General features: G+C 52.3%; 1 protein-coding gene across 1 annotated transcript in view; it reads left to right on the forward strand.

Annotated features, from left to right (window-relative positions):
- Window positions 1-24,139, forward strand: part of si:ch211-236l14.4 (SITS-binding protein) — a 222,217-nt gene that overhangs the window by 149,179 nt on the left and 48,899 nt on the right. Inside the window, 1 exon segment of the mRNA XM_068046788.1 lies at window positions 22,392-22,513. Coding sequence (XP_067902889.1) covers window positions 22,392-22,513 — 122 coding nt within the window.

Below are 24,139 nucleotides of genomic sequence, written 5' to 3' on the forward strand. Positions count from 1 at the left end.
CCCAGGTAGGTGAACTCTTGAACAATTTCCAGAGTGTGGTCGCTGATATTGATGGATGGAGCATTTCTGACGTCCTGTCCCATGATGTTCATTTTCTTGAGGCTGATGGTTAGGCCAAATGCGTTGCAGGCAGCCGCAATCCTGTCGATGAGACTCTGCAGACACTCTTTTGTGTGGGATGTTAATGCAGCATCGTCAGCAAAGAGGAGTTCCCTGATGAGGACTTTCCGTACTTTGGTCTTCGCTCTTAGACGAGCAAGGTTGAACAACCTGCCATCTGATCTTGTGTGGAGGAAAATTCCTTCTTCTGAAGACTTAAACGCGTGAGAGAACAACAGTGAGAAGACGATCCCAAACAGCGTAGGGTTAGAAAGACAAGGGCTGCAGACGCATGGGAACACCATCACCTGCAAGTTCACCTCCATGTCATGCACCATCCTGACTTGGAAATATATCGTCGTTCCTTCACTGTTGCTGGAGCAAAATCCTGGAACTCCCTTCCTAACAGCACTGTGGGCGTACTTACCCCACATGGATTGCAGCGGTTCAAGAAGGCAGCTCACCACCACCTTATCTAGGGCAATTAGGGTGGGCAATAAATGCTGGCCTTGCCAGCGACACCCACATCCCATGAATGGAAAAAAAATCAGTCAACATTGTGTCTATGGCAACTGCAGTAGTGCTATACCATCTATCTATAGCCAATAGTAATAATGATAGTAGAAACATTCTAGATATTTTTCTGTGACACGTTTATTATTGTTATTTTAAGACATTTCGCAGACACCTTTATTGAAATACTCTGTGCTGTACCTCACTTATCCATTGGACACATAGCAACATGAGAAATGTAAATGTAGAGTGTCCGGGGACAAATTTTGTGAACCGGGGACTCTTCTAGGAACATGTTCTAGGAACACAGCACTTCATCCAGGGACTGTTCCTGGAAAACAGGGATGTATTGTCATCCTATACCACAGGCCCAGCCCACTTCCAACTTCCTCTGTTCTTTCCTCCCTCTGCCTCTGCGCTGAGCGACTGCTCATCACTCTGCCCTCTCTCATGGCCTCTCTACACCAACATCTCGATCAGACATGACCATCATTGTCTAGCATCCTTCACCACTCAGTCCACCTGCTTTCTTTCCTACCACACTCAACATGTTCACGCAATGCAGAACAACTCAACATGTCCAATCATTAGTGAATGAGGGGTTAGTTGAGACACAGAATGGAATAAAATTTGATAAAGAGGAGGCATTAGAAAGGTTGGATGTATATAAGCTGATAAGTTACCAGGGCTGTTAGGGATGTATCTGAGGATGCTTATTAGATACAAGTGTGATACCAGAGGACTGGAGACTTGGAAATGTGGTATCCTTATTCAAAAAAGGATGAACCCAGCAACAACAGGCCAATCAGTTTAATATCGATGATGAGAAAGCTTTTAGAAATGATAATCTGGGACAAATTAACAGTCACATGGACAAGTGCAGATTCATTAGGGAAAGCCAGTGAAGATTTTTTAAAGGCAAATCATATTTAAATAACTTGACGGAGTTTTTGAATGAGGTAACAGCGAGGGTTGATGAGGATGATGCAGTTGATGAGGTGTATATGGACTTCCAAAAAGCATTTGATAAAGTGCCACATAACCAGTTTGTCAGCAAAGTTAAAGCCTATGGAATAAAAAGGAAAGTGTTAGCATGGATACAAAATTGGCTGAGTGACAGGAAACAGAGTAGTAGTTTTTTCAGACTAGAGAAAAGTGAGGTTCTCCAGGGGTCTGTACTAGGATCACTGCTTTTCTTGGTCTATATTAATGACCTAGACTTGGGTGCACAGGGCACAATATCAAAATTTGCAGATGACACAAAATTCAGAAGTATTATGAACTGTGAGGAGGATAGTGATAGACTTCAAGAGGACATAGACAGGCTGGTGGAATGGGCAGACATGGCAGATAAATTTAATGCAGAGAAGTGTGAAGTGATGCATTTTGGTGGCAACTACGAGGAGAGGCAATATAAAATAAAGGGTACAGTTCTAAATGGGGTGCAGAAATGGACAGACCTAGGGGTATATGTACACAAATTATTGAAGGTGGCAGGGTGGGTTGAGAAAGTGGTTAAAAAGGCATACGAGATCCTGGGCTTTATAAATAGAGGCATAGAGTAAAAAGCAAGGAAGTTATGGTGAATCTTTATAAAACATTGGTTCAGCCTCAACTGGAGTATTGTGTCCAATTCTGGGCACCACACTTTAGGAAGGATGTGAAGGCTTTAGCAAGAATGCAGAAAAGATTTATTCTAATGGTTCTAGAGATGAGGGACTTCAATTACCTGAATAGATTGGAAAAGCTGGTGTTATTCTGCTTGGAGAAGAGAAGGTTGAGAGGAGATTTGATAGAGATGTTCAAAATCACGAGGGGTCCGGACAGAGTAGATAGAGGTGGAAGGGTCGAGAACCAGAGGGCACCAATTTAAGGTGATTGGCAGGGGAACCAGCAGCAACATGATGATAACATTTTTTACGTAGCGAGTGGTTAGGATCTGGAATGCACTGCCTGAGAGTGTGGGAGAGGCAGATTCAAACGTGGCTTTCAAAAGCACATAAAGAGTAAAAATTGCAGGGCTACGAGGAAAGGGTAGGGTGTGGGACTAGTTGAGCTCCTTTTGCAGAGAGCCAGCACAGATCCGACAGGCCGAACGGCCTTCTCCTGCACTGTAAATATTCTATAGCTCTATGAAAGCAGAGCAACGCAACACTCAACATGTCCTAACAATGCGGGGTAGCCTATAAAAATGCTAAACTGAAGCTCCAGTGTGCTGTAAGAGACATGCAGAACAACTGGTGGAATGCAAAAGCCGATGAGCTGCAACATCTAACTGAGAGGCACAATCCGGGTTTTTACAATGTGCTGAAGACTGTAAATGGCCCACCCACCACAACCATTGTTCCTAACCTAACAATCGATGGAATTGAACTAATCACTGCTAAGGCAACTGTAATGGAAAGGTGGCATGAGCACGTTGCCAAGCTTAACAACAGCAACTCCCACATCTCAGCAGATTCTTTGCATCAAATTGAGCTGTTGCCTGAGAAAGAAGGCCGGCCTTTTCTTCCTTCCACTGAAGAGGTGATAAAAGCAATCAACTCAACCAAACAAGCAAAGACCCAGGCCCAGACAGCATTCCAGCAGTGATTTGGAAGTGTATTAGTACAGGGCTTCTTCAAGAGTATCTGGGATCAGGAAAAAGTTCCACAGGAACTCAAGGATGCCAACATAGTCAGCATCTGGAAGTGGAAAGGATCCATAAATATATATGGTAGCTTCCGAGGAATATGCCTTCTCTCAATCACAGGAGAGATTTCACAATGGTCCTATGAAACCGTCCACTAGGCATCCTCATAGATGATGTACTCCCGGAATCACAGTGTGGTTTTAGGGCTAAATTTGGGACAGCCGATATGGTGCTTGTAACAAGACAACTACAAGAACGTTCCAGAGAGCAACATCAGGATCTATATATGCTGTTCATAGACCGAACTACAGCTTTGGACAGTGTGAGTTGACATGGTCTATGGTACTTGCTCTCCAAGCTAGGATGTCTGAACAAGTTTATCAAAGTCCTGCGCCTACTGCATGATGGCATGGTCGGAGGCAGACGGGCACATAGAATTGCGATGATTGGTGGGGGGCTGAGGGCCCGTCATCACCCCGTTGTTAAGCAATTTTGCCTGCAATGGGACAGACCAACAACAGACTTCCTGCCCAGAGACCAATTGAGGCCCTTAAGTGGCCTATTTACGGCCACTTAAGGGCCTCTTCCCACTGCCACTGGGATCTTACCAATCTGTGGCTTACATGGAGGATCCCCATTGGCAAAACCTCAACCTCCAAGTATCCTCCTCCCACTGGAATTCACGCCCACCCCTCCCAAACCCTTCACCGAGGCCTTCCGTACTGGCCCTGGCGACCCCACCTCACTTACCTGAAGTACGGGGTTCTAATGCTGGGCCTGGGTCCAAGGCCTCTGCAGTAGCAGCAGTGGCCACTACAACCCTGTGATTGGCCAGCAGGCCTTGGATGCGGGATCCTCATCTTTAAAGGGATGGAGATCCCGGTGTCGGAAACTTCACCTCCAAGCAATGGATAACTGCACCAGGGGGTGGGATTGCGTGGAAAGGCCAACGCAGGATTCCCCCCGCCTTTTCGCCCGGCCCTGGAAGCCCCAATGCCTCTACAAGATCTCAGTCAATATGTTTGTGCCTGTGGTGAGATGTCCAATGCCTTTACAGTAACCAGCAGCATAAAGCAAGCATGTGTAATGGCTGTCCAACTCTTCAATCTCTTTGCTGCAATGTTTAAGGAAGCCATGAGAGACATGCCTGCAGGCATCAACATTAGGTTTCGATAAGGGAAGTTCTTTAATCTCTCCAGACTGCCTGCCTCCACCAAAGTCACTGAGGCAGTACTCAGAGAGCTTCTGGATGCAGAAGACTGATCCTGAGCTGCCCACAACAAGGAAGACATCCAGACTATGGCAAACAAATTCTCAAGTGCTGCCAAAATCTTTGGTCTCAATCAGTGTCTCCAAGACCGAGATTATATTTCAACCAGCGCCAAGCAGACACTATGAAGCACCAGCCACTGGCACTGGTTGATGGCACTGGTCTCAAGGCTGTAGAAGAATTTGCTTACCTTGGTAGTGTGCTCTCTAGGGATTCCACTATTGATGAAGATATTGTGCATGCATTCTGAAAGTAAGTTCTGCCTATGGCCAACTCCATGAACGTGTCTGGAAGCAGCACAGCATTAAGCCAAAGACTAAAAACAAACTCTACCAGGTCATTGTCCTTACCACGCTGCTGTAGGGTGCAGAATCATGGGTCTGCTATAGGCATCACTTCAAAGTTCTGGAACACTTCCACCAAAGATACCTGAGGTCCATCGTGAGAATTCGATGGCAGGACAAAATCACAAACAACGAGGTCCTCCATTGTGCTGGCCTCAACAGGGTGGAAACCACCCTCCAAAAAATTCAACTTAAGTGGTTAGGCCATGTCTCCCGCAAGGCTGATTACAGAATCCCCAAGCAGATCTTCTATGGGGAACTGTCTCAGGGAAAACAACATCAAGGTGGTCAGTACAAAAGATACAAGGACACCCTAAAAAGGAGCCTTACAAACTTGTGCATTTCAGATCACCTCTCTTGGGAAAACAGTGCAGCCGACTGGCCCATAGTGATAAGCACTGAAATCTGGTTCAGCACGTTTCAAGGACCATCTGCGCCAAACTCAAAACAACCGACGTGCCCAGAGGAAGGCCAGAAGTGTTATAGCTACAGAGCTCCCCCAGGCACTAACAATGACAGTATGAACTGCCAGTTCTGTAGTTGTCCATGCTGATCCTGCATTGGACTCCTCAGTCATGAGAGGACCCACAGAAGACGATGAAATCATTTACAGCTTGGACGTACTCTAATATCGAGGCGTCTACCATGAGCAACTCAACATGTCCAATCAGTACAGAGCAGCAACTCAACATGTCCAATCAATGCAGAGCAGCAACTCAAAATGTCCAATCAGTACAGAGCAGCAACTCAACATGTCCAATCAATGCAGAGCAGCAACTCAAAATGTCCAATCAATGCAGAGCAGCAACTCAAAATGTCCAATCAGTACAGAGCAGCAATCAATCAAGCCAATAGGCTGATATCAATCAGGGGAAGTTCTGGTCAACATGGGCTCTGATATGAATATACCTTGAGTACAGGGTCTGGTTCTGGTCACTGAGGCACAAAATAAATATTCAACCACTGGAGGCAGAGCAGAGAAGAGATGGATCCTATGGTCAGCACTGGGCACCATGCAGTCTCACAGATGATGTAAGGGCGTGGCAGTTTGCTTTAATGGGTATAACATTTCCTTTTTGAGTTGGGGGTGTGACTGATGAATTACATGAAAATGGCCAAACACATTAGTGGTTGTATCTCCCCAGAGATAGAGTATTGTGTGAATGCTCAGTGTTCAGATATTTATTGCACTACACGTACTGACACGCGCACAGTATACTCGGAGCAGCGAAGCATTCTTTCTGTCTGAGTTGATCTCTTGCAAGCTGACATGAGTCATGTAAAAGGTATGAATCTCCAGGTGTGCTGAGAGTAGAGTTCAGTGCGAAACAGACACATTATCGAGAAATGAGCTCTGCACATCACTACACTAGCACATATCTCCCTATTTTCGGCTCAAGTTTATTCTGCTCACTGTTTGAGACCATTTCAGTCCAAGGCTGAGAGCTTTGATCACGTCTGGGAGTTTAGCTATTGTGACAAAATGAAAGAACTCAATCATTCAATCAGAGAGTTAAACAAGAGGATTAGCAACCATTCAGACACATTCCAAACAGATCAGATTATAGTTTACTTTCTCTATCTGCTTTACTCTGTAACTAATACATGTTTTTTTCTATAGAGGGAGCTTTACTCTGTATCTAACTTGTTTTCTTTCACCCTTTTTTTAAATAAGGTGGCCTTTATACCCCAGGCCCTTTCTATTTATTTTTGTTGAGGTGGTCGTTACTCCCCAGGCCCCCGTTACATACATTTTTAAATAACTTTATTAAAAACAGATAAATAAAACAAAAATTCAAATTAAAACAGCATTGTCTGAATCAAAAATGCACTCCAGTCCCAGCGGTGCCCACCGGTTGCAGAAGGCCTCAAGCAAACCAGCGGACACTGCATGCTCCTTCTCCAGGGACGCCCAGGCGCTAACATAACCTCGGAAGAGGGGCAGGCAATCAAGGTGGACTGATCCCCCCCCCCCGATGACCTGCAGCCTGGTCCTGTGAATTGCCACCTTGGCCAGGCCCAGCAGCAGACCGACGAGGAGTTCCTCCTCCCAGCCCACCCCCCTCCCTACCGGGTGCCCAAAGATCAGGAGCGTGGGGCTGAAGTGTAACCAAAACTTGAGGAGCAGCCCCTTCAAATACTCAAATAGGGGCTGCAACCTCACACACTCCATATATACATGGCCCACATGATCCACCCTGACCAGTCCTACACGGTCCTGGGCTGGTCCATCCAGGACAACATCCACCTGGTCTGGGACCTGATCCATCTTTCCCACAGGACTGGTCTGTCGGTCGCCTTTCTCTCCCTTGATCAGGAGAAGGTGTTCAACAGGATGGATAACTAATATCTTTTAGGGACTCTGCGCACATTCAGACTCGGGCCCAGGTCTGACTTTTATACGCAGAAATTACAGGCGGCCTGGGAGTCTGTGAGCTGACTTAAAAGCCTATTGCACAGGACTGCCCTGTGCAGCACTCTCCACCCCAGGACCCAGATGTAAAGGGGGAGGACTCCCGCATAAAGAGATCTCCACCGGGGATTCCCCTCACCGCCAGATGGCAACATGGACCGCCATGGTGTGTCTGGGTGGCAGACGAGGGCAAGGAAGTGGAGAGTGTGCAGGAGCAGCCCATACAGGAAACCCCTCCGTGCCGTGTGGAATGGCACGGAGGGCATTTCCGAGAGGCAGCTCAGGTTGTGCGGGTTGGCTCCTGAGGAGGGTTTCGGGGCTTGGGTCCAATGAGCAGTTCCGGCCGAGTGGGGGTCAGCTCGGCCGGGTACGATCCACACCCCCGAGCACCCTCGTTAGCTGTATTGAGGGGCATCCCGGCGGCTTCGGCTAACCCTCCACCCTCCCCAGAGCCGGCCGCCTGGACAACTGAGGTACTCTCCTCCGCTGGCAGGGGAGCTGGATGTGACCACATTCCAGACGTTGAATAGATCCCAGTAAAAGACAGGCAACTCCCTCAGAGGGGCCGGGTGCTGCGTGTCATCTTGAAGGCAGTGACACTGGCGGAAAAAATACGTCACCAGCGCACACTAACTGGGAGGACGCTCGACGTACAGGTATCTCTGCAGGGTCCGAAGGTGGAGAGTCGCAGCCTGGGTGCGGGCGCATACCAGCGACTGGCCACCCTCCTCAATCAGGAGACTCAGGACTGCAGCAAAGACCCAGTGTTTCCACTTGCCCCAGAAGAAATCACCCAGCTTCTTCTGGATCTTGGTAGCAAATGCAGGGGGTGGGGCCAAAGTAACCAACCCGTACCACAGCATAAAGGCCACCAGTTGGATTATGACCAGCGCGTGGCCCCTATAGGAAAGCACCCGGAGCAGTCCTGTACACCAACGTGGTGCTTCACCAGATTGATCCAGCTGAGTGGTAACTTTCACCTCCAACTCCTACCAGTTTGCTGGCCCGGCTTTCTCAGAGGGCTGAGGTAGACTTCCTGATAGAGGAGGTGCGTGGTGCTCCACACAAAAGGTATTAACTCCTCTGGCAGGGAGTCCACCCGCCGCTGACCCACCAGGAGTCCGGAACATTTCTCCCAATTGATCCTCGCGGAGGACGCGGCAGAAAAGGTCTGCTGGCACTCGTGCATCCTCCGCAAGTCAACGGGATCTATGACCGCGAGGAGCACGTCATCGGCATAGCCGAGGGGATGACCCGCATAGCCGGCCCGCGCAGAACCAATCCCATCAACCTCCTGTGAATCAGGCACAGGAACGGCTCCACGCAGATGGTATACAATTTGCCGGACATGGGGCATCCCGGATGCACTCCTCTCCCAAAGTGAAGGGGCGCCGTCAAGGACCCGTTAACCTTGACTAGACACTCTGCGGAGGGGTATAAAAGTCGGACCCGGGCCACAAAATGCGGCCCGGGTCCGAATGGGCACAGAGTCCCGCATAGGTATTCGTGATCCACCCTGTCGAACGCCTTCTCCTGATCGAGGGAGAGAAAGGAGACCGACAGACCAGTCCTCTGGGAAAGATTGATCAGGTCCCGGACCAGGTGGATGTTGTCCTGGATGGAGCAGCCCGGGACCGTGTAGGACTGGTCAGGGTGGATCATGTGGGCCTGCACAGAGCCTAGGCGGGTAGACATAGCCCGAGCAAAGATCTTATAATCCCTGCTGAGGAGGGAGACCGGACGCCAGTTTTTAAGCAGGCGGAGATCGCCCCTCTTCAGCAGCAGGACGATGACCGCCCTGCGCCACGAGAGGGGCATCTCCCTGGTCGTCAGGCTTTCCCCCAGGACCTGCGCGTAATCGTCCCCCAGGACGTCCCAGAGCATCCTGAGGAACTCCATTTGCCCCTCGAGAGCTGGTGGAGGGCACTGGTCAGCTTCGCCAATGTGAGCAGAGCCATCAATCCTTCGGAGCCCTCCGGGCTGACCTTCAGCAGGTCCTCCCACAAAACTCTGCGTGCACCCTCGCTGGACAGATCCGGAGAGAACAACGCACTGTAGTAGGCAAGGACCAGGAGGCCCATTTCCTCTGGATCCGTGATGGAGGATCAGTCGTTGGCCAGCAGCTCAACGAGCTGCTTACGGACCCCCCGACATTTTTCCAGCGAGTAGAAGAAGGGTGAGGCGCGGTCCAAATCTTCCAGGATCTGGATCCATGACCACATGTACATGCCTCGGGACGCTATGAGCTACAGGTCCCATAGCGCGCTCTTCTTTCATTGTATGCCTGCCACAGGGCCGGGTCCGCGACGGCATGACCGACGCAGGACTTCAAGTCGAGCACTTCCCTCTCTAGGCACCCGATCTCGACTTCCTGCCTCTTGGTCGACCCCTTTGCATATTCCTGACAGAAGACGCGGATATGAGTCTTGCCCATATCCCACCATAGCCTCAAGGAGGGGAATCCCCCCCGCTTCCTTCTCCAAAATCGACAGAACGAGTCCCGGAATCACTCGTCCTCCAGCAGCTGGTTGTTAAAGTGACAGTCGGCAGACCCCGCCCACGTACAGAGCGGAGTGAACTCCGCCCACACCAGGTGGTGGTCCGAGCACAGCACCAGGCGCATGGAGGCCGCCGAGCGCGGGAGACGTACGCCTGCGAAAAGTCAAGGTGGTCGATTCGGGACACCCCTCCTCCAGACCTCCATGTGAAGGCACTGGATTTGGGATGGAGATTCCGCCAGACATCCACCAAGTTGAGGGAGCTGATCAGTTCCCTCAACTTCACTGACGCTTGGCCGCGCTGGGGACCCGAGTGATCCCCCACCTCGAGGGTGCAGTTAAAATCGCCCCCCCGAGGATGATGCACTTGCCGCTATCGATGGAGCTCAAGAGAGCAGACGCTTCTTCAAAGAAGCGCACTTACAACGCGCTGGGCCTGGGCGTGTACACGTTCACAAAGTGGAGCGGCACGCTACCCAGGCAAATGGCGAGGTGGAGCAAACGGCCTGGCACGAGCTCCTTGACCCCCAAGATCTCTGGCTGAAAAGTCGGGGCCAACAAGACAGCCAACGCACTAGAAATAGGGGTAAGGTGGCTCATGTAGGCCCCACCTTGCCATTCCAGGAGCCATGTGGCTTTGTCTCCCGGAACGGTGTGGGTTTCCTGCAGAATGCTAACCGCATGTCTCTCTTCCCTGAGGACTGAGAGATTATGAAATCTGTGGTGAGACCTCCTGCTGCCCTTGATGTTGAGGCTGGCTATGGTTATCTTCATGTCAAAAGTGCTCTGAAACCCGTCACCAACACCTCATTGTGAGGAGGGAGTGGAAGTGCACCTGGCCTTCCACTCCTCCAGCAACCTATTGAGGAATGCGCCTCTCAACCAGTTTCATGCCCGTGCCCTTGCCCGCTTTCTTGAGGGCAGCACGGATGGACCGGATGATCAGCCCCAGATTCGACTAACGGCCGAGGGCCAGCTGAACTTTATTGCAGCAACCCCTTCATGCTGCGAGGAAATCCTGGAGTTCTGCCGTGGGGATGAGCGGAGACTCAGTGGGAGGCACGAGGGACTCCACCACCTCACTGGTGATGGAATCAAGATCGTTCTCCGTTCCCCACATCGAGTCCCCATCCTCCTCCGGGTCATCACTGCCAGCGGCCAACACACCCACCAAACAAAGCGGGGCGGATGTCCCGGCCGTGCCAGCTGGTCCCGCCTCCGTCACGATCCAACCCCCATGATTGATGGCGGAGGAGTTCTACTGTGGAACAGGAGCCTATGGGCGCCAGTGGTTCAGGACCTCCCTCCACCTCCATCCCCAGGGTAATGAGCGGTCCAGGGGAGACGGAAGTTCCTGACTCCGGAAATCCAGCCAGAACCAAGACCGGAGGCACCCACAGGTCCAACAGAAGGGGCATCATTTTCAACTGTAACTGAATCGGGTACATCACGGTCAGGAGTGGATTTTGGCTGTGAGGGCTGACCCTTTGGGGCCTTGCCCTCCCCTCCACTCAGGGCACCCGACCCAGTGGCAGAATGGGTGGCTTCTCCAGGAACATCCCCAGGCTCCCCCACCACAAGCAGGTCTCTACCTGCTCCTTTAGGAGGGGCTGCAAGTACAGGGGCGTCCCCCTCCCCTCCATCCTGAGGGCTAGCGAGTTCCTGCCCAGGCTTTGCAGCCTTGAAATAAAAACAAGAAATGTTGGAACCACTCAGCAGGTCTGGCAGCATCTGTGAAAAGAGAAGCAGAGTTAATGTTTCGGGTCAATGACCCTTCTTCGGAACCTTTGCAGCCTTGATGTTGGTGGTGGTAGGGGGAACCTGGGGTTCCAAACAAGGAGACAGCTCCCCTCCAACAGATAGGCCCTGTGTTGCCTCTGTGAAGGGGTGCCTTTTCCTCTTTTTCTCACTTGGGTGCGGAGCCTCAGAGACCTCCATGTCATCAGAGGCCTCTGCCTCTGCACCCTCTTTTTTAGTTACCCTGGACCTGAGTCCAGCCCTGGGGCAGGTGGGTTCCCTAGGAGTGGGCTTTGGGCTGAGCTCAGGCTCGGGTAGTGTCATGGGGTCCAGGGAACATGCCTCTCGATGTTTATTTTTCCTACACGCCTTCCACTTGGACGGGCACTCCCCTCCCTGCTGGAGGCCGTGAAAGCCACAGCCTCCGGAACTGACTGAGTGGTGTCTGTAGGTGTAGGGGGAGTGGGAGGAGATGCTGTGGTGCCACCCTAGACTGCCAAGGTGGAGTTGGCAGCCGGGAGGTGGGGCAGTTCTTACGAACGTGGCACCGCGCCCAGTCCAAGGTCCAGAAGACGTGGTAGGCCGTCCCCTGGAACTCCACGTTGAAGTGGCCCTCCAAGACCTCCTCCCGCACCAGCTGCATAAATAGCTGGCGGCGGAAGGAATACACATGCCAGAGGCTGTTTTCCTGAAGACCGAGCGGGACTGGGGTGATCCCCGACCTCACCTCCCCCAGATGGTGCAGGTGGGGGAGGAGGAGCTCACTGGGAATGAAGGGCGGGACGTTAGACAAGATTATCCACTGTGCAGTGGCCCCCAGAGAGTCCACCGGCAGGAAGGTTCCCCCCCCCCCCCCCCCCCCCACAGTGAGCCCCTTACTTAGGGCCAGGGACACCGCCCGCTCGGTCTTCAGGAAGAACACAGCTTTCCCGTACATCTTCGAGGCTGCAACAATGGCCGAGGGGCCCACAACCTCAGCCATCGCCTTTATGCAAGCCTCAATAGACATGTTGGGGTGGGCATAGCTCTTCACCCCATGACTAGAGGTGATCAGCTTGAATGGCGACCGGGCCACATGGGCAGCCACAGAGACTGCAGCCGCATAGGTGTTAGAGGGCCCCGCCACTGGCACAGATGGACTTGCCATGGGTCAAGAGCTAAACCTCACCCCACCGGTAGGCCTGCAGATTTCAAATAAAGCAAGAACATTTGTAAATAAATATATAATAAGTGAGGGGAGAGGCAGAGGGATACTGAAGAGGAAAAGGGAGGCTGGGAGTGATGACTTGCTTCACCGAGGTGATATGACAGACAACAGTTCAGTAAAACAGTCCTTCACAAGCTCTTCTGGTTGGGGAGAGGTGTCTTCACCTGGGTCAGCTGACAGCTGCCCAAGCACCATCTGTCTTTTGCTTTCTTCTTAGCCAGGCAGCTTCAACTGACCCAGGCTGGGCAATTGGGGTGGGGAGGGAGCTTCCTTGTATTTTTAGTGCAACTGCACAGCTCCCTGCAGAATTGTACAGCCCCCCACCCCTTATTCTTCTGGCCTCTCCAACCTCTCCCAACAGTCCAGATGAATATAACTCTAGTGCTCGACACCCACCTCGAAATACAGCCTTTTTCCAAAGTCTTTCCTCTGCAGCAAAAGTTGTTGAAAGGTTTTTGCAGTTCTCTCCTCAGCTCTCCCTCTCCAGCAGCACCTCCAGCAACTGACTGCAGCACTGTCAGCTGCACCTTGTTGATGCATTCAGCACTCAGGCTTCCCAATCAGAGAGCAGCCGATCCCGTTTTTTCTTATCTGTTTTTTCTGTATCTAACCCTGTGCTGTACTTGTCCTGGGAGTGTTTGATGGGACAGTGTAAACTAACCTGTTTTTTTTTCTTTTTTTTATATATTTTATGGCGAGGGGGCAGGCCCCCTTTATATACATATTTTTAAAATAACTATTAAAAACACATAAATAAACAAAATAAACTGAAATTAAATTGCAATTCTCGGCGTCGACAATGCACTCCAGTCCCTGTGGTGCCCACCGGTCACGGAAGGCCTCAAGCGTACCGGCGGACACCGCATGCTCCTTCTCCAGGGACACCCGGGCGCAAACGTAACCGCAGAAGAGGGGCAGGCAATCGGGGAGGACAGACCCCCTGACGGCCCAAAGCCTGGACCTGGGAATTGCCACCTTGGACAGGCCCAGGAGCAGACCGACGAGGAGATCCCCCTCTCGGCCTACGCCCCTCCGCACCAGGTGCCCAAAGTTCAGGAGCGTGGGACTGAAGTGCAGCCAGAACTTGAGGAGCAGCCCCTTCAAATACTCAAAGAGGGACTGCAACCTCGCACACTCCATATATACGTGAAACACGGACTCGTCCAGACCGCAGAAGGTACAGGCGGCCTGGGAGTCCGTGAACCTACTTAAAAGTCTATTGCACAGGACTGCCCTGTGCAACACACTCCACCCCTGGTCCCCGATGTAAAGAGAGAGGACTCCCGCGTAGAGAGACCTCCATTGGGGTTTCCCCTCGCCGCCAGATGGCAACGCGGACTGCCAGAGTGTGTCCGGCCAGCTGACGAAGGCGAGGAAGTGAAGAGTGTGCAGGAGCAGCCCCTACAGGAAACCCCTCCGCGCCGATTGGAATGGCACGCAGGGCATTTCCGAGAACCAGCTCGGGTTGCGCGGGACCGGCTCCCGAGGAAGGGTTCGGGGCCTGGGTCCAATGAGCAGTTCAGGCCGAGTGGGGGTCAGCTCAGCCGGGAGCACTCCGCTCTCCCAAGCCCCCTCGCCACCCGCAGTGAAGGGTATCCCGGGGGCTTCGGCTACTCCTCCGCCCGCCAGTCCATCCCCGGAGTCGGCCGCCCGGACAGCCGAGGCGCTCTCCTCCGCCGGCGGAGGAGCGCCCTGACTGGAGGCGACCATGTTCCAGACTCAGAATAGATCCCGGTAAAAGACAGGCAACTCCCTCAGAGAGGCGCAGCTAACGGACTCCGCCGGGAGCTGCGTGTCGTCTTGAAGGCAGTAACACTGGCGGAAAAAATACGTCGCCAGCACACACCATCTGGGAGGACGCTCGACGTACAGGTATCTCTGCAGGGTCCGAAGGCGGAGAGTCGCAGCCTGGGTGCGGACGCACACCAGCGACTGGCCGCCCTCCTCGATCGGGAGACTCAGGACCGCGGCAGAGACCCAGTGTTTCCTCTTGCCCCAGAAGAAATCGACGAGTTTCTTCTGGATCTTGGTGGTGAATGCAGGGGGCGGGGCCAAAGTGACCAACCGGTACCACAGCATCGAGGCCACCAGTTGGTTTATGACCAGCGCTCGGCACCTGCAGGAAAGCACTCGGAGCAGTCCTGTCCAGCGCCCCAGCCGAGTGGTGACTTTCGCCTCCAACTCATGCCAGTTTGCTGGCCAGGCTTCCTCAGCGGGGCTAAGGTGCACTCCCAGATAGAGGAGGTGCGTGGTGCTCCACGCAAAAGGTGTCAACTCCTCCAGCAGGGAGTCCAGCCGCCACTGACCCACCAGGAGTCCAGAACATTTCTCCCAATTGATCCTCGCGGAGGACGCGGCAGAAAAGGTCTGCTGGCAGTCGCGCATCCTGCGCAAGTCAACGGGATCTGTGACCGCGAGGAGCACATCGTCGGCGTACGCTGAGAGGACGACCCGCATGGCTGGCCCGCGCAGAGCCAATCCCGTCAATCTCCTGCGAAGCAGGCACAGGAAGGGCTCCACGCAGGTGGTATACAATTGGCCGGATGGGGCATCCCTGACGCACTCCTCTCCCAAAGCAAAGGGGCACCGTCAAGGTCCCGTTAACCTTGACTAGACACTCTGCGGCCCGAGTCCGAAAACGCGCAGAGTCCCAAAAAGGTATTCGTGATCCACCCTGTCGAACGCCTTCTCCTGATCGAGGGAAAGGCGACAGACTGACCAGTCCTCTGGGAAAGATGGATCAGGTCCCGGACTAAGTGGATGCTGTCCTGGATGGACCGGCCCGGGACCGTGTAGGACTGGTTGGGGTGGATCATGTGGGCCAGCATGGAGCCCAGGCGGGTAGACATAGCCCGGGCAAAGATCTTATAATCCCTGCTGAGGAGGGAGACCGGACGCCAGTTTTTAAGCAGGCGGAGATCGCCCTTCTTCAACAGCAGGACGATGACCGCCCTGTGCCATGAGAGGGGCATCTCCCCGGTCACCAGGCTTTCCCCCAGGACCCGCGCGTAATCATCCCCCAGGACGTCCTAGAACGCCCTGAGGAACTCCACGGTCAGCCCGTCCAGCCCCGGGGATTTGCCCCTCGAGAGCTGGTGGAGGGTGCCAGTCAGCTTCGCCAACGTGAGCGGAGCGTCCAATCCTTCGGCGCCCTCCGGGCTGACCTGCAGCAGATCCTCCCACAAAACCCTGTGCGTGTCCTCGCTCGACGGATCCGGAGAGAACAACGCACTGTAATAAGCATGGACCAGGAGGCCCATTCCCTTCTGATCCGTGATGGAGAATCCGTCGTCGGCCAGCAGCTCAATGAGCTGCTTACGGACCCCCCGCCATTTTTCAAGCAAGTAGAAGAAGGGTGAGGCGCGGTCCAGATCTTCCAGGATCTGGATCCGCGACCTCACGTACGCATCTCGGGACCCTATGAGCTGCAGGTCCCTCAGCGCACCATTCTTCTCTTTGTGTGCCTACCACAGGGCCGGGTCCACGACGGCATGACCGAGGTGGGACTCCAAGTTGAGCACCTCCCTCTGTAGGCGCCCGATCTCGGCTTCCCTTGGTCGACCCCTTCGCGTACTCCTGACAGAAGATATGGATGTGAGTCTTGCCCACATGCCACCATAGCCTCAAGGAGGGGAAGTCCCCCTGCTTCCTTCTCCAGTCGGCCCAGAATCGACGGACGAGTCCCGGAATCACTCGTCCTCCAGCAGCCGGTTGTTAAAGTGCCAGTACGCGGACCCCGCCCTCATGTGGAGCGGAATGAACTCCGTCCACACCAAGTGGTGGTCCGAGCACGGCACCAGCCGCATGGAGGCCTCCAAGACGTGGGAGACGTATGCCTGCAAACAGTAGAGGCGGTCGATTTGGGCCCCTCCTCCAGACCTCCACGTGAAGGCGCTGGAGTCGGGATGGAGATTCTGCCAGGCGTCCACCAAGTTGAGGGAGCTGATCAGTTCCCTCAACTTCTCCACCGATGTTTGGCCGCGCTGGGGACCGGAGCGATCCCCCACCTCGAGGGTACAGTTAAAATCCCCCCGGAGGATGATGCACTCGCCGCTGTCGATGGAGTTCAAGAGAGCGGACACTTCTTCAAAGAAGCGCGCTTGCAACGCGCCGGGCCTGGGCGCGTACACGTCCACAAAGAGAGATTGTGAAGTCTATGGTGAGACCCCCTGCTGCCGTTGATGTTGAGGCTGGCTATGGTTATCTTCATGTCAAAGGTACTTAAAACCCGTCACCAACACCTCACTGTGAGGAGGGAATGGAAGTGCACCTGGCCCTCCACTCCCCCAGCAACCCATTGAGGAACGCATTAAAATGGTGCCCCTCACCCAGTGTCACACCCATGCCCTTGCCCGCTTTCTTGAGGGCGGCAAGGACGGACTGAATGATCAGCGCCAGACTCGACCAACGGCCGAGGGCCAGCTGAACGTTATTGCGGCAATCACTGCAAGCCGCGAGGAAATCCCAGAGTTCCGACGTTGGGATGAGAGGAGACTCGGTGGGAGGCACGAGGGACTCCACCACCTCACTGGCGATGGAATTAAGGTCGTCCACTGTGCCCCACACCGAGTACCCGTCCTCCTCCGGGTCGTCACCGCCAGCGGCCGACACACCCACCACACACTGTGGGGCGGACCCCCCGGCCCCGCCAGCTGGTTCCGCCTCCGTCACAATCCCACCCCCAGTATCGATGACGGAGGAGTCCTCTCCGGGTTCTACTGTGAAACTGGAGCCTGTGGGCGCCAACGGTTCAGGACCCCCCTCCACCTCCGTCCCCAGGCCAATGAGCAGTCCAGGGGAGACGGAAGTTCCCGACTCCGGAAATCCAACCAGAGCCGAGACCGGAGGCGGAGAGAGGAGGCCATCTCCCGCTCCGCCAGCACCCACAGGGCCAACAGATGGGGCAGCATTTTCAGTTATAACCAGGTCGGGTGTCTCCTGGTTGGTGGTGGATTCTGGCTGGGAGGGCCGACCCTTCTGCGCCTCGCCCTCTCCTCTACTCAGGGCACCCGACCCAGTGGCAGAATGGGAGGCATCCCCAGGCTCCCCCACCACAAGCAGGGCTCCACTGGCTTCCCCCGGAGGGGCCACATGTACAGGTGTCTCCCCCGCCCCTCCATTCTGAGGGGTAGGGAGCTCTTGCTCAGGATTTACAGATTTGAGGGTGGTAGTAGCAGGGGGACCCTGGGGACCTGAAACAGGAGACAACTGCCCTCCAACAGATGGACCCTGCACCTCAGGGCCCTGAGTTACCTCTGTGGGGGGGTGCCTTCTCCTCTTTTTCCCACTAGGGCGCGGAGGCTCAGAGACCTCCATGTCATCAGAGGCCTCCGCCTCTGCCCCCTCATTTTTTTTGGCCTGAGCCCAGCCCTGGGACAGGTGGATTCCATGGGAACGGGCCTTGGGCTGAGCTCAGGCTCGGGTTGTGTCACGTTGTCCAGGGGATGCGCCTCTCGGTGTTTATTTTTGCTCCGCACTTTCCTTCCACCCGGATGGGCACTCGCCTCCCTGCCGGAGGCTGTGAAAACCACATTCTCCGGGACCGACTGAGCAGTGTCTGTACGATGTGTGGGGGGAGTGGAAGGATGTGCACAGGCGCCACCCTGGGCCGCCGAGGTGGAGTTGGCTGCTGGGAGGTTGGGGCAGTTCTTACGAACGTGCCCCACCCCCTTGCAGGCACAGCATCGCGCCCCGTCCGAGGTCCAGAAGACGCGATAGGCCGTCCCCTGGAATTCCATATTAAATTGGCCCTCCGAGACCTCCTCCCGCGCCAGCTGCATAAATAGCTGGCGGTGGAAGGAGTACAAATGCCGGAGGCTATTTTCCCGAAGACTGAGCGGGATTGGGGTGATCCCCGACCTCACCTCCCCCAGGCGGGGGAGGAGGAGCTCACTGGGAATGAAGGGCGGGACATTGGACAATATTATCCTCTGCGCAGTGGCCCACCGAGGGTCCACCAGCAGGAAGGTCCCCCCCCACAGTGATCCCATTACTCAGGGCCAGGGACACTGCCCACTCGGTCTTCAGAAAAAACACAGCCTTCCCGTACATCTTTGAGGCTGCAACAATGGCCGAGGGGCCAACAACCTTGGCTATTGCCTTCACGCAGGCCTCAATGGACATGTTGGGGTGGGGATAGCTCTTCACCCCATGTCTGGATGTTAGCAATTTAAAGGGTGACGGGGCCACGTGGGCAGCCACAGAGGCTACAGCTGCATAGGCAGTAGAGGTTTCCGCCACCGGTGATGAAGTGCTTGCCATGGGTCTAAGAGCTAAACCCAAATTGTAGGCTTGTATTTCAAAAAACTTGAAAGATTCACTAACAAACAACAGGTTAGGGGAGAGGCTGAGGGAATAGAGCAGAGGGAAAGACAGGCTGTGAAGGATGACTTGCTGTCAGGAGGTGGTGCACACAGCACACTTAAAACAGTCTCTGCCAGCACACTTGGTCTTCCGGTCCTCTGTCTTCTGGTTGGGGGAGGCGTCTTCACCTGAGTCAGCTGAAGCTGCCCAGGCTGGGCAATTGGGGTGGGGAGGGAGCTTCCTTGTAACTTTAGTGCAACTGCACAGCTCCCTGCAGAATTGTACAGCCCCCCACCCCTTGTTCTGGCCTCTCCAACCTCTCCCAACAGTCCAAATAAATATAAGTCTGGTGCTCGACACCCACCTCAAAATACAGCCGTATTCCAAAGTCTTTCCTCTGCAGCAAAAGTTGTTGAAAGGTTTTTGCAGTTCTCTCCTCAGCTCTCCCTCTCCAGCAGCACCTCCAGCAACTGACTGCAGCACAGTCAGCTGCACCTCGTTGATGCATTCAGCACTCAGGCTTCCCAATCAGAGAGCAGCCAACCCCGTTTTTTTCTTATCTTTTTTTTCTGTATCTATCCCTGTGCTGTACTTGTCCTGGGAGTGTTTGATGGGACATTGTAGAGGGAGCTTTACTCTGTATCTAACCTGTTTTTTTTTTCTTTTTATTTGTATTGGGAGCTTTACTTTGTATCTAACCTTTTTAGAAGGTGGCCTTTATACCCCAGGCTCCTTTTATGTATTTTGTCAGGATGACCTTTATTCCTCAGGCCCCTGTATCTAACCCATGCTGTACCTGCTTTGGGAGGGTTTGATCGGAGTGAATGCTTGCAAAGGATATCAGTCCTTCAGCAGATGTGCGCCCGTTTGGGGAGCCTGAAGACTGTTTTAAGACTGTGCATGTGCACTTGATGGCTCTTGCCTGTCTGCAACTCTGATGAGCCGACTGGAGAGGAAACTAGAAGTGGGACTGTGGAGTGACATTGTTTGCTGTTTGTCCCGGGTGAGGTTGTGCTCCAGTGGAACACCAAATGGAAGTGGTTGGAGCATTCCTCACAGCGGAAATGCTTCTCCGTGTGGACTGTCACAAAGCCCTTCCCGCAGGCTGGGCAATGGAAGGAAGGCCTTCTCGGCTGTGTGGACACATTGGCAGCCAATCAGGCTGTAGCGGCAAAATAAAATAAAAGAAAAATACTGCAGGTGCTGGAAATCTGAAATAAAAACAAGAAATGTTGGAAATACTCAGCAGGTCTGGCAGCATCTGTGGAGAGAGATGCAGAGTTAACTTTTCAGGTCTGTGAACTCAGAGTTCTGATGAAAGGTCACTGACCTGAAATGTTAACTCTGCTTCTCTCTCCACAGATGCTGCCAGACCTGCTGAGTGTTTCCAGCATTTCCTGTTTTTATTATTGAGGGAAGACCTTGTTGCTCATGCTGGACAGAAAGAGCCACTCACTAGCGTGTCTAGGCCAGTGTCTCACCAGTTTGTTGGATTTGAATATATGTTTCTGCCTTAGAGCTGTAGCCCTGATCTTGGCCCCATCATTCTGAACAGGAAAAAATCCATAAATCTCCAAAGTAACAAATGTTCTAATTAGAGTACAATGTCCTTTATTTTATCAGCCAAAGATAACTGTAATTACACTAGATAACAGGATTGTCACAAAGTTAACTACAGCTCCACTTGTGCATTCTACCTTCCTCAGCCATACTGGACAATCACAGCAGCACTGTCAGCTCTAGAATTGACCTTCATCGCAATGACTGATCAAATTACACATTGCAGAGACCTTGAATTATTCCACAGAAAACAGAATCAAATTACACATTCCGGACAAACTGCTGGGTGTGTCCTGTCCTCCAAGGGGACCAATCAGAAGTCTGCTCCAATGTTGTGGCCAGTGTAGCAGGAGCTTTACCCTGTATTTAACCTGAACTTTGGTGAGGGTGGGGCCAAGGGCCCTCTTGATCCCTTCAAATATAGATCATAGATTTCCATCATCACGTGCAGTTTGGATTTCTTGACATTAGCTGCTCCAGTGTTTGTTTGCTTAGTATCTCCTTCTCCTTTGTATGGCTGTCTTCTGGTTTACTAATTTATAAGGCCTGTGTTCTCAGCACCTTGCTGTATGGCTGTGAAACATTGGTGACTTACAGCTACCAGGAAAAGAAGCTCAATAATTCCCATCTTCAGTGACTGCTCTCAGTAAACCCATTCCTCTGATACATTAACACTTCCCCTGAAGACTATCCCTGTGGTACGTTACCTCACGGATTGATGCCATTCCATTGGAATTTGTTGTCTTTTTAAGGTTGGGACCAACTGTACAACAGTTTCTGCTACTTCTGTCTTCCTACCCTATACATCTTAGAGGTTCTTCCAGAATCCAAACCATTCCAGCCCTGACCCCTTTCACAGTTCCCCACACCCCTGATTATCTCTTACCCAATTCCTGGTAATCCCTTGTTCCCAGCCTCCATCACTCCACCACTCCTGAAAATTTCTCACTATCATCCTCTGTCTCATTGCCCACTCCTGGGAAACCCATGCCCTCACCCTCTGTCTCAGTGAATACTCCTGGGAGACCCATGCCCTCACCCTCTGTCTCATTGCCCACTCCTGGGAAACCCGTGCCCTCACCCTCTGCCTCAGTGAACACTCCTGGGAAACCTATGCCCTCACCCTCTGCCTCAGTGAACACTCCTGGGAGACCCATGCCCTCACCCTCTGTCTCATTGCCCACTCCTGGGAAACCCGTGCCCTCACCCTCTGCCTCAGTGAACACTACTGGGAAACCTGTGCCCTCACCCTCTGCCTCAGTGAACACTCCTGGGAGACCCGTGCCCTCTCCCTCTGTCTCTACCTCTCGACAGTTTTGTTACCTGTAAATCAAGGAGGTAAGTATTAGTTTTGGACACAGCTCAGGTCTGGTCATAGACCCCAGACTTCTGGCAGCTGCTCCCCCCAGGTCTGACACTGCACCTTTCCCCAGTACTCTAGAGCATATCTGCTGCCTATGTGGACTGTTACACAAGACCTGTTGGGAGAGGAGCGATGAATAAACTGGTTTCAGTGGTTATTGGTGGCTGGGAAAAGGTTGAGCGTTATCTGTACCTAAGGGCCAGGGAGATTGTGGTTACACAGATCCCCTTCAGTAATCTCTGCCAGCAGGGAGCAGAGACTTCACTGGGCAAGTATCTGGCTGCTTAAGGCCCAGTCCTGAAATACAGATCCACCATGGCTGGCACACATATGACAGCAAATGAGAATCCCTCACTTTCTGTTAAAGAAGTTTAATAATGAATGCAAGCTGCTTCTATCCTCCAAAGCAAAACATTTGAAAGATCTTTACTTTGTGGCCTTTGACCTTTCAGGAGGCTCACTGACGAATGGATTCCTAGCGGATGAGGAGCTATATATCCGCTGGCTGCAGGTTGTGACCTTCCTCCCCGTGATGTCGTTCAGTACTCCGCCGTGGGTATTTGGGGAGAGCTGGGTACGTGGGGCAGCCTATTGAGGGCCGTTAGGCGAACATTTGAAGGCTGCGTGTTGAGCTGAGGCCTATAACACACACCCAGCTATGTTATTCTATATATAAACCCCTGAACCCTTTGATTAGATTCCAGACTGCAACTCACTCCCGGGCATCTGTTATTCTATATATAAACCACCCTGAACTCCTCGATTAGATTCCAGTCAGTAACTCACTCCTGGGTATCTATTATTCTATATATAAACCACCTGAACCCCTCGATTATATTCCAGTCTTTAACTCACTCCTGGGTATCTGTTATTCTATATATAAACCACCCTGAACTCCTTGATTAGATTCCTGTCTGTAACACACTCCCGGGTATCTGTTATTCTATATATAAACCACCCTGAACTCCTCGATTAGATTCCAGTCAGTAACGCACTCCTGGGTATCTGTTATTCTATATATAAACCACCTGAACCCCTCGATTATATTCCAGTCTGTAACTCACTCCTGGGTATCTGTTATTCTATATATAAACCACCCTGAACTCCTTGATTAGATTCCTGTCTGTAACACACTCCTGGGTATCTGTTATTCTATATATAAACCACCCTGAACTCCTTGATTAGATTCCTGTCTGTAACACACTCCCGGGTATCTGTTATTCTATATATAAACCACCCTGAACTCCTCGATTAGATTCCAGTCAGTAACGCACTCCTGGGTATCTGTTATTCTATATATAAACCACCTGAACCCCTCGATTATATTCCAGTCTGTAACTCACTCCTGGGTATCTGTTATTCTATATATAAACCACCCTGAACTCCTTGGTTAGATTCCTGTCTGTAACACACTCCCGGGTATCTGTTATTCTATATATAAACCACCCTGAACTCCTTGATTAGATTCCTGTCTGTAACACACTCCTGGGTATCTGTTATTCTATATATAAACCACCCTGAACTCCTTGATTAGATTCCTGTCTGTAACACACTCCCGGGTATCTGTTATTCTATATATAAACCACCCTGAACTCCTTGATTAGATTCCTGTCTGTAACACACTCCCAGGTATCTGTTATTCTATATATAAACCACCCTGAACTCCTCGATTAGATTCCAGTCAGTAACGCACTCCTGGGTATCTGTTATTCTATATATAAACCACCTGAACCCCTCGATTATATTCCAGTCTGTAACTCACTCCTGGGTATCTGTTATTCTATATATAAACCACACTGAACCCCTCGATTAGATACCAGTCTGTAACACACTCCCGGGTATCTGTTATTCCATATATAAACCACCCTGAACTCCTCGATTAGATTCCTGTCTGTAACTCACTCCAAGGTATCTGTTATTCTATATAGAAACCACCCTGAACCCCTCGATTAGATTCCAGTCTGTAACTCACTCCTGGGTATCTGTTATTCCATATATAAACCACCCTGAACCTCTCGATTAGATTCCTGTCTGTAACTCACTCCCGGGTATCTGTTATTCTATATATAAACCACCTGAACCCCTCGATTAGATTCCAGTCTGTAACTCACTCCTGGGTATCTGTTATTCTATACAGAAACCACCCTGAACCTCTTGATTAGATTCCTGTCTGGAACTCACTCCTGGGTATCTGTTATTC

This window comes from Heterodontus francisci, chromosome 14, assembly GCF_036365525.1.
Source record: "Heterodontus francisci isolate sHetFra1 chromosome 14, sHetFra1.hap1, whole genome shotgun sequence".
Lineage (NCBI taxonomy): Eukaryota > Metazoa > Chordata > Chondrichthyes > Heterodontiformes > Heterodontidae > Heterodontus > Heterodontus francisci.